Source organism: Ursus arctos, unplaced genomic scaffold (genome assembly GCF_023065955.2).
Source record: "Ursus arctos isolate Adak ecotype North America unplaced genomic scaffold, UrsArc2.0 scaffold_26, whole genome shotgun sequence".
NCBI classification, from domain to species: Eukaryota; Metazoa; Chordata; class Mammalia; order Carnivora; family Ursidae; genus Ursus; species Ursus arctos.
In genome coordinates, this window is record NW_026622941.1 from 43,915,081 (window position 1) to 43,926,647 (window position 11,567).

The 11,567-nt window shown below is 37.9% G+C and overlaps 1 protein-coding gene across 1 annotated transcript; it reads left to right on the plus strand.

Moving 5' to 3' along the window:
* The first annotated feature begins 8,490 nt into the window (after positions 1 to 8,490).
* On the plus strand, positions 8,491 to 9,432 carry LOC113257454 (olfactory receptor 9K2-like). The gene has a single exon (XM_026501606.2). It carries the CDS (start codon positions 8,491 to 8,493, stop codon positions 9,430 to 9,432), a length of 942 nt encoding a protein of 313 aa, XP_026357391.2.
* The last annotated feature ends 2,135 nt before the right edge of the window (positions 9,433 to 11,567 follow it).

The following is an 11,567-nucleotide window of genomic DNA, read 5'->3' on the forward strand; positions in this document are numbered from 1 at the left end:
TCCCTGCTATTGATTTGTGGTAGAGACCAGGCTCGTGTTGTGTACAATGACCCATGTGGACTGGTCTTATTATTTCATTGGGATGATAGTTAATTTTTCTTTTGCTTTTTGTATTTCTTGCAAATTTTTTGTATTTCTTGCAAACTGGAAGTTAGATCGAAAGGCTCAATTCAGTTTAACCCTTTTGGCAAGAATACTTCAAAGATCTATTCTCGTGACATCCTGTTACATATTTATCATGGAATCACCTAGTACATATCTATCATGGAATCACCTAGTACATAGCTATCGTGGAATCACCTAGTACATAGCTATCGTGGAATCACCTAGTACATAGCTATTGTGGAATCACCTAGTACATAGCTATCATGGAATCACCTAGTACATATCTATCATGCTAAGTTGTACCCCACTAGTGCATCAAAGCCTTACCGTGGGATAAACGTGATTTCAGCTGACCTTACCAATGTGAAATTATGTGAAGTTTTTGTCCCATTTACAACAGCAGATAATTTATGTATGATTCTTCGATACCATGTTCTTTTGATACCTAGTTCTATTTCATTCTTTCAGCTAATGGCTTTAGCATGCACTGAGGAATGTTGTTATTTCTTTAATGTCCTCTACATTTATTAGCTGCCATTTTTTTGATAGGATAGTTTGTTTTTTCCTGAAGTAGAGTTCCTGTCAGAAAGACAGGATCAATGTTAAATGCTTTTTCCTTTGTGAATTTTCAGCGTAATAGTCAATATGACATACACCCCTCTATGAAACTGAGAAAAACTTTACCAGCAATAGTGTAAATTTCCTTTTTATGTCTTATTGGACAGAGTTGTACCATATGCTCACAATAAACTAATCACCGTTATGAGAAATTAAAAATGATCACAATTGGTTTGAAATAACAAAATTTTTATTTCAAGAAATCACCTCTGGAAGACTAGGTGTGCTATGGAAGGCCCCATAAAGTACAAGTGGCTTCCAATAACTGGAAAAAAAGGAGGATAAGAATAGCTGGCAAGTGGGCAATCAAGAGTGGTGTGTCAATTAGTTTTGGCAGAACCAGGGTGGGCTGACCATTTTAATTTTAATTAATTCCCAGGTTAATTATTTATGAACTCATAAAACTAAAAAATGAAAACTACTTTTTCTCATTTTGATAGGACTCTCTATTAAGATGGTTATGATATTTCTTAACATTCACATCCTCCTTCTGAATTCTATTTATTTTCTGCATCTGATAACATATATTTTTGAGGTCTAAGTGAAAGAATCAGTGACAATGTAATAAAATCCTCACGCAGTTGTAATTTGCATAGGGGGTTATTTACCAAGGGATATTTTCTAGGGTTAATAGTTAAGGTCAAAGAAGGTAATTTTGACTTAGTAATTGCTAAATGACAATATACTGTATATCAAATATTAAATCCTATTAGACAGATTATGTAATAGCCCTTTTTTGTTCACTATTTTTTATATGGATGAATTAATTTACTTTTTCCTCCTCTTTCTTATCTTCACTCTAGCTCTTCTGGAACCTGTTCTATTCATATCTAAATTAGATATTTAAAAATGCTGAAAAGGCAAGGTGTTTGATTATGCCTTTTTTTCACTTCAAAAATAATTTAATGCCATCATATTAGAAGACTACTTCCAATAGCTTATGTGAATAATATATTGACATACTAAAACGCCCTACATATCTCCAGGTTGGATAACTGTGGTTCTCTTTTTTAGTAACTGGGTTTATACTGAAAGTTAATATGAAATAAGAACATTGGGAGTGACCAAAAAAAAAAAAAAATCACCAAGCCTGGATATGTTTACATGGCAGCAAGACAAAAGGATTTAAAAAATTACTTCAGAATTAATTAATTCAAATTTCATTAAAAAATAATTACTAACCCCACCTAACTTGGGTGTAATAAATCCCAATGGGAAGGCTCTTGGCTTGTTTGTTAGGGAAACCTTCATTGTGAATGCAGTGTGGATTACTTCTGTTAAACTTCTTAAACAATGCTCTGATTTGTGGGCCATAATATCATATAATTTTTTTTGTATGTATTTTTTTCAGTAGTGAGGTCTTCAGCTAAGATTTCTTTAGGATCCATTCAATATATATAATAATCACCAACTGAAAAATTAAAAGAGGTGGGTTTTTTTTGATATTTAAAAATCCATAAACTTCAGCTTCCAGTCAAGATAAAGTAACAAGAGCCTCTCACCTGAAATAGCCAAAATACTCAGACAAAATCTTTGAAACAATACTTTTTAATGTGTAAGGCAGCAAAGCGGTCCCAAAGACAAAGCAAATTTTACAAGATTGCCCCAGTTTACTGGCTTGAGAGAGCATTAGCTCATGGTGCAGGAAGAAGAAACTGAGGCAGAGCCTGGTGGGTTCACTGAGTTAAAGAGAGAGCTCAGAGTTCAGATAAACCAAGGGCAGAGTTTGTAGGACAGAGTCCTGGAAAGATGAGAACAGCACATAGAGATTCCCCAGATACCTGCAGAGTAATCACCAGAATATTGACTAGCATATGAACGTGGAAAAAAATATCCAAAAGGATTTACAGAAACAGTACTCAATCTTAAACAGTGCTGGCATAGTGCCTGTTCTCATCAGACCTCACAGTTAATGGGACATTGCATAGAATACTTAGGAAGGTCTTTGTTCAGTAGTGGAGAATAATTAGCCCTAGACTGAGCATGGCTTTGAACCTACCAACCAAATCACAAAAGGAAGACCCAACCTAAATACATTCTAGATAAAAGCTCAAGAATATTCATAGTAATGCAAAAATATCCAGCATCAAGTAAGAAATTATGAGATATACAAAGAAGCAGGAAGCATGATCCATAATGAGAATAATCAATCAATGGAAATTTATCCAGAACTAAAATAGATGTTGCAATTAGTAGACAAGGACATTGCAATTATAACTGAATTCTATATGTTCTAAAAGTTATGGAAGAACATGGAAGGTTTTTAAAAGACCCAAATCAAACTTCTAAAGATAAGAACTGCAATGTCTATGACGAAAAATACACTGAATGAGATTAACAGCATATTATACATGTTAGAAGAAAAGATTAGTGAATTTAAAAACATAGCAATAGAAGCTATACATAAAGAGAAAATAATTTTTAAAATGAAAAGGGCATCAGTAATATGTAGGACAGCTTTAAGTGCTTAAGATATGTGTAATTTGAGTCCCTGAGGAAAGAGGAGGGAGCAAGAACAAGATTTAAGAAATAAAGTCTTAGAATTATATAAATTTGGTGAAAACTAGAAATTCACACATCTAAGATTTCCAACAAACTCTAAGCTTAAGAAACAAGAAGAAACTTATACTGAGACACATCATGATCATTATTGTTCACCACCAGCGATAGCGAGAAAATCTTAAAAGCAGAAGAAAAAACCCCCACATTACAAATGGAGGCACAATCATAAGAATGACAGTGGATTTCTTACAGGAAGAAATGCAAGTGAGAATACACTGGAGAAAAGACCTTTTAAAGTGCCAAATGGAAAAACTGTCAACCTAAATTCTATGTCCAGTGAAAATATATTTCAAAAAATGGAGGTGAAATAAAGACATTTACAAACGTGCAGCTGTCGAAGACTATCACTGACAGATCCACACTATAAGATGTGTTAAAGGAAATCCTTTGATGAAGGATTAATGACACCAGAGAGAAATACAGATCTTTACAAAAGGACTAAAGCCCACAGGATATGGGAATTACATGCGTAAATATGTAATAATTTTCTTATTTATATATCTTTTAAAATAATTGTTTAAATAAAAAGATTATAATGTATGACCAAATTTATAAAATCTTTGAGAAAAATGTATGATTAGGAAAGGAGAGAAATAAAAGTAGATTATATAAAGTTGTTTTAATATGCATGGATTGCTATAGTATTACTTGAAGATAGACTCTGGTAAGTTTGTAATGTATACTACAAATCTGAAAGCAACCACTAACATAACAATACAAAAGGTTATAGCTGATAAATAAACAAAGGGGATAAATTGAATAATAAAAATACTCAATCCATAATAAAGCAGAAAAAAATATGGAACAAAGGACAGATGAAAAAAGTAGAAAAAAAATAGCAAGACTTCCCAAATAGCCACATGAAAGTACAGCATCTTGCAAGCAAAACTGAATCTCATGACAATTTTATAATAAATTTAAATGACAAAGTATGACTATCATTCTGTAAGTACAAGAAGGTGGGGAAAAAACCACCAATAACCTCGAAGAATATTATTGGCCTCTGTGTGGGAAAAAGCAAATGCAGAAATGGAATTTCTAACAGACACAAGAAAGAAAAACTCAAAATAGCCAACGGATAATCACTTGGAAGTTTGAGAAGTTTTCCTCATTCTAACAGGGAGTTTATGCCAGGGACCTGTGGTAAAGCCTTTCAAAAAGGACCAATGGGACTCCATTTCAGGACATAGCCCTATGTTGAAATGATCCCAATTCCTCACCCCTCCCTTTGACACACTCCACGCTATGCAGTTGTGTGCTATCCCACCCAGGCCCCATGCCTTGATTCAGCCATGTCACCCACTCTGGCCCATGGGATCATTACACTGAAAAGTGCTGCTGCATTTCTGCTTTCACTTTTCTCTCTCAACCATCACTGTAAGACAGGCCCAGGTCTCCTGCTGCAAGAGAGGACACTACAGAGAAGAGACAGGCTGCCTCCGTCATCCCAGGTAAGGCCATCCTCAACCGGCCAACAGTCAAGACCGCGTAGCCAGGATCAACAGAATTGCCTAGTTGATGACCCCAGTCCCTTGAAGCTACAGGACCCTGAAATTTTGTTTCCTTTTTATACCTTATTTTTGCAATAGCTAGCTGATGAGTACGTTAAAGAAAATTTTATTTAAACATTTTATCTCGTGCATTACATTGTCTTTGATAACCAAAATTCATTATAAGGCGTACTAAGAACGGATACAACTCTACATGTTTATTTCCGTAAAGCTCATTACGTTTTCATTACTTCTTGTATTTCATTGAAACGGGTACATTCTTATATCTGGATCCACAAACTTGTAATCTAGCTAGAACCAAGTTTTATTCTACCAGAGGCAACAAGGCCTTGAGATAATTGTCATTTATATTCAAATAGTCATACTTATTAGTAGACTTATGCTGATTAATTTTAATTATGAATACACTGGTAACATTGTCTGTAATATAATTTATGGTATAGTATGCAAAATAAAAATCATCTAGCAGAGAGTAAGATACAAATAGAAAGTAGAGACAATGAACCTAGACAATACAAGCCTATGGGCTGTCAGGTAAAAGCATCAGGAGATAAATTCAGTGAGACAGTAGAGGGAAGAAATTAAACTGAGGAATGGAAATTATGTAAAATCTATTATCACAACCTTAAAACAAGTTTTTCTAAAGACCCAGAGACGGTTCAAGGTGAGTAATAAGAGTAAATATAATTTGTTCTGTTTGTCTCTTCGATGTGGCCCTCATGGGATAGATGTGAAGCTTCCTATTGTTATCATCCCGTAATTGACTTATTCTTACTTCTTTCTGAGGGACCCCTTACCATGCAATCCATGCTGTAATTGTCTGAAATGCTTTCAGCAGAGCTACCTAAGGGCACTAGGACCCCTCTGCTGTATTCCCCAGGTCCTCAGGGACTCCACTATTCACTGGTGATTTTGTCTTTACCTTGCTTAAATTCCCATTTGCCGTCATCTCCCTCAGTCCAAGGCCTGTGAGATGCCCCAGTGCAGGAGAGACGTGCTCGTGAGGGGTGGCTCTGCGGGCTCAGTTGCATTTTTGCTTCAGTTTCTATAAAGAAATATTCACTGGGTTGGAAGAGGCCTCACTAGGTCACTGCTTTCGTCCTCTTGTCTCTACAAAGGTGCAAAATTACTGGGGATTTTCAGGCAGCAAAACTACTAAGGAGATAAAAAGATGCTCTCTCTCTCTCTCTTTTTTAAAAATTCTATTTATTTATTTGACAGAGAGAGAGAGAGAGAGAGAGAGAGAGTACAGGCAGGGGAGTGGCAAGCAGAGGGAGAGGGAGAAGCAGACTCCCCGCTGAGCAGGGAGCCCGATGTGGGACTCGATCCCAGGACCTTGAGATCATGACCTGAGCTGAAGACAGACAAGTCACCCAGGTGGCCCTAAAAAGATACTCTTAATTGAAGAATGGGGTATTATTAAATTATGAGCAGAGCCTAAAACAGAATGAAACTGTGTATTTCAAAACAAGATTTTATGTCTTGTGTGAAGTATTAATTTTAAAAAATGTTTAATTTCGACATTGTCTTTCATTTCCTTCATACAGTTTTATAAACTTTTTTATATTTCTAGAATTAAGCACGATAGCTTTGGTATCCTTGCATCTATCATTAGAGAATTGCTCAAGAAAAGTAAAGAAAGGAATATTCAGGTAAGAGATGAGATAAAGTTATGTTTATTTCAGTCAAATAATTAGTCATTCATGAGTATGTCTGTGTGCCTTCATGCATAAAACATTTTCTGATTGGTAACATTTACTTGTTACAAATTATGAAAAGACGTTAGTATGCACCTCAAAAAAATCATAGCCCTTTCCCTGAAGGGCAAATCACAACTACTGGTTATTTCATAATAAAAAGGTAGGCAAAGAAGAAAATGCAATGCACTCGTACTTTGGGAGGAAACTCCTTTCTGATACTTGTGTCTTCCCGTATTTTGGCTGGTGTACACTAGGTGGCCCATGGTGTTCAGTGACTAAATGAACGATTGGATGAATACACATTATTCTCAAGAAAAATGATAACGATCTCAAAACAATGATTTCCTGTCACTGCATCCTGGCTGATAGAGTTTCAGGCAATATAATATAATTTGGCCAATAACAATGGGAGCTAGAAATACAACAAAGAAAATTTTCGGCTAAAATACTGCCAGATATCCAGTTGTATGATGTGAATTTGGTAGTGTTGACAAGGCCTTCGTCCTTTCTCTAAAATCTCTTTTTCCTGTTCCATTACCCAGTTAATATCTGATGTCTAATGCCTGAAATTCCCGTTAAATCTTTATTCCTAAAGTGTAAACACCCTTGTACAAGTTAACATGGGCACTTAGTGCTTTTCTCAAAAATAAATTTAAGTAGAATTATTTCAGTGGGTTTCTGTTTGCTGTGGGAGCAGTGGGGTAAAGAAGAGATCTAAGGGTCCTCCTACTGAGCTGTTGTCAGTTTTCTCCTCTTGTGCACTAAGTTGCTAACACTTTTAGAAAAGTTAATATGTGGTGAGGAGGAGGAGGATGGGCTGAGAGCAGTAGGAGCTGAGGGACGAGGGCAGAGGATGAAGAAGACAGACAGTCACATGCCTGAGGGAGGACAAGAAGAGTATGGTGGTTCTGCCGTATGTGCCAAGTCAAAAATGAATACTTCTTAGATCATTTAGGGCCTTGATTAGCCACACAAGCTGTCCCCTCTGTTGGGTGGTTTAAATCATAACTGATTTTAAAATCTGAGTAACAGAAAGAGCTGTGTCACTGTATTGGAGAAAACAGAGAGTTTCCAAAGTTATAGGACAAATAATTCAGACTACTTACCTGTGTGACAGATTCAAATTAACTGTTCAAAAAATTTTAATGTGTATATGGATCTCGCTCTAATTGGAAACATCATAAAATTTCTTCTCAGAATTGATGTTTTTCTTCCCTAACCCCAAATTTTAATCAACACATTATTTTGAAGTTTCTTTTCTCTTTTTTTCCCACTTGTACAGACATTTAAGATCAAATTGGCTTCTTGACAGATTTGTGCAGGGAAACGTAGAACGCACGGGTTTCCCCTCCTGGTGGTGTGTCTGAGGTATGTCGACTTCGACAAGGTGATGATGCATCCTATTTTTCAAGGTTTCTATTTTGAATACCAAATTAAATCTCTTGGTAACCTAAACTCTCACAGACTATTTCAATATTAACCTCTATTCAGGTCTAATGTCACTTCATGGAACTTTAAATCAGTCTTTAATTAGATCCTTCTATTTTAAATTGGAAGCATTATCAAAAATAAAATGAATTTGAAATTATAATTAAAAATGAGAATGCATACTTATACATCTCTAAAACCTTCAGCTATATTAAACTTACCGTGAAAACCAAGTGAAGAGCTAAACAGGTGTAGAGAAAGAATGCTTTATGCGTAGATGTCACATGTGCTATAATGGGAAGAGCCCTGGGTTTGGAGAGTCACAGTAGAAAACCATGCGTTAGGTAACTTACATGTTACGTGCTGATGGGCAATCACAACATGCCTTAGATTTAGTTTCTAGAAAAGGGCACCACACATCCTACCTAACACAATTGGCTGGCAAGTAGGTGATGGTAACACAAATTTCAATGTCTTCCATAAGAGCAAAAAGGATAGTTTATGATACTGGGAAATAGAAAGTTCAGTTTTTAACCTCATCTTGTACCTCTTAGCAGGTTCTTGGCATGAGCGACAAGGGAGCAGGCAACCACTCAGATGTAACTGGCTTCATTCTCGTAGGCTTCAGGGTCCGTCCAGAGCTCCACGTTCTCCTTTTTCTCGTATTCCTGCTGGTCTATGGCATGGTCCTTTTGGGGAACATTAGTATGATGGCAATCATTGTGACTGACTCCCAGCTGAACACACCAATGTATTTCTTTCTAGGCAACCTCTCCTTCATTGATCTCTCCTACTCCACTGTTATTGCCCCGCAAGCCATCATCAACTTCCTGTCTGAGAAGAAGACTGTCTCCTTTGTGGGGTGTGTGGCTCAGCTGTTTCTTTATGCATTTTTCATGGTTACAGAGGCCTTTCTCCTGGCAGCCATGGCTTATGACCGTTTCATCGCCATCTGCAATCCTCTTCTTTACAGTGTCCACATGTCAAGACGCCTTTGCTCTCAGCTGGTGGCCGGTTCCTATCTCTGTGGCTGGCTCAGTTCCATCCTCCAAGTCAGCATAACATTCTCAGTGTCTTTCTGTGCTTCCCGAGTCATTGACCACTTCTACTGTGATTCTTACCAAATTGAGAAGATCTCCTGTTCCAATCTCTCTGTCAATAAGATGGTATCTCTCAGTTTGGCCGCCTTCATTATTTTGCCTACAATAGTTGTTATTGTGGTGTCTTACATGTACATCGTGACCACAGTCTTGAAGATTCCCTCCAGGGAAGGGAGAAAGAAAGCCTTCTCCACCTGCAGCTCCCATTTGGGAGTGGTAAGTTTGCTCTATGGGACGGTCTCCTTTGTGTATCTCACACCTCCAAGCAATCCTGAACTTCGTAAAGTGGCGTCAGTATTTTACATATTGGTCACACCCATGTTAAACCCTCTGATCTACTCTCTAAGAAACAAGGATGTCAAACAAGCACTGGGAAAAGTCCTTTGGAAGAAAAAATCTTTAGACTAATTCTACTTTCCTGTGATTTCACCATTAATGCTTCCCCATCATTGTTTCAGTCTGATTTGCTTTTAATATGGGGTCAAGCTTGAGTCACTTAAGGACCCTTTATGTTGACCATCCCACAATGAATTAATTCTGTGGAAAGAGAAGTGGCAATCCATCATTTACTCTTCCTTCTGAGCAGTGTTAAATCTTCAGCATCAATAATTTATAGCCATTCTATTAACAGAAATATACTCCTCACTTTTTGTAGGTATGACTTTATACTAGTGGGTAAAAGAGGATGTAGTTGTAACTTTTTTTCTCTGGACCTATTGAGATGGTAGGCCAAAAATTACTTTGGTGGGGTGTTGAGCTCAGGATGTAGAATGTTTATTAGAGAAAGTACTATTGATAATAGTTTGCTAATCTTATAATGATTTGTCTCCTGGTGAAGATGAATGGAATCTTCAGTAAATAATAACATTTTATAAAGCTGTTTCTTTTTCTGAGTAGTCAGGTACTTGAGAAGACAAGTCATCTGGAAAGCAAGTTTGATATTTTTTTCCCTCATTTTTCTCAACCAGCTCATTGATATATGTTAAGGAAGGGTCAACCAGTTGGGCCAAGCAGGGAAGCTGGGACTCTGAATAACTTGTTAACAAAAATTACTTATGATTTTAGACTTAGTTAGTTTCCAGTCTCACTTAAAATAAAAAAAAGTGTGATGATGGAGCACTTCTGGAAATGCCTACTTTATAGTTCAGCTTAAAACGCCCGGTTTCGGTGAGCAGCTCAGGTGCCAGGGTTGCCTGGTGTTTTGCGAGCAGGCATTCAGACTCCACTCCATTCAGAGCTCTGTTGAAAACCAGACTTTTTCTCAAACAAGTGCTTGCTTTTTGAGGGAGAAAAAGCTTTGCTTCAAAATGTAAGGTTCTTTTTATTTAAAATCTTATTGGGGCATATCATGGCTCCACCAGGCATATGGATCTGCTATAAAAAGTTGTAGCTTTATTGGACTTACACGACCAGAAGAGCCAAGCAGCAGAGCCTGGACCATGGGGTAAGCTTATTTAAAAAAATTCCAGGTAGGCCAAGTGATTTTTCTTGATACCTCTTAGTAAAGATCACAGGAAACAGTTGCTTTCAGCTAAAAGGGCCCCAATCCAGGTTCAATACTTTGTCCTACATCAAGGGTTTATCAATTCCAGCCCCTTGTCATAATTTAGTTTGCAGGGATCTTGAAAACCTTTCCTTTCCATAAGATATCACACTGTTCCATTACATTGATAACATTAGGCTGATTGGCTATAGTGAGAAAGAAGCAGCAACCAGGTTAGACTTACTGGTAAAACATTGCGTGGCAGAGGGTGGGAAATAACCAACTAACATTCAGGGACCTTCTATGTCAGTGAAATTTATAGGGTGTGGGGCATATCAAGACAGCCATTCTAAGGTGAAGGATAAGTGGCTGCATCTGGCCCCTCTTAAAACCAAAAAAGAGGCACAACATCTAGTGGTGCTTTAGAATTTTGGAGACAACGTATTCCTCATTGGGTTTGTTACCCTGGTCCATTTATGGAGTGACCTGAAAAGCTGCTAGTTTGGGCGGGACACAGACCAGGAGAAGGCTCAGCGACAGATTCAGGCTGCTTGTGCAGAGAGCTCTGCCACTTGGACCACATGGTCCAGCAGATCCAATGATGCTTGGAAGGTCAGTGGCAGATAGAGATTCTACTTGGAGCCTGTATGTGGGTCACAGGGTAGGCCTTTAGGATTTTGAAGTAAAGCCCTGCCATATTCTGCAAATAACAGTCTGACCTGGTAGGGCCACTGCTGAATGCTTTTGAGAAACAGCCCTTGGTCTGTTACTGGACCTCGGTAGAGACGGAACATTTGACAATAAACCCCCACGTAACCATGCAACCTCAGCTGCCAGCCATGAACCAGGGGTTTGGCTGACCCAGGAAGCCCTAAATTTGCATGTGCACAGCAGCCCTCCATCATCAAGCGGAGGTGGTATATATGTGACCAGGCTCACGCAGACCCTGAAGGCACAAGAAAGTACCCTGAAGAAGAGGCCAAACACCCACGTTCGCCACTCCTGCTCCCCTGCCGTCCTCTCCCAGCCTGCCCCTCTGTCCTCGTGAGGAGTTCTCTGT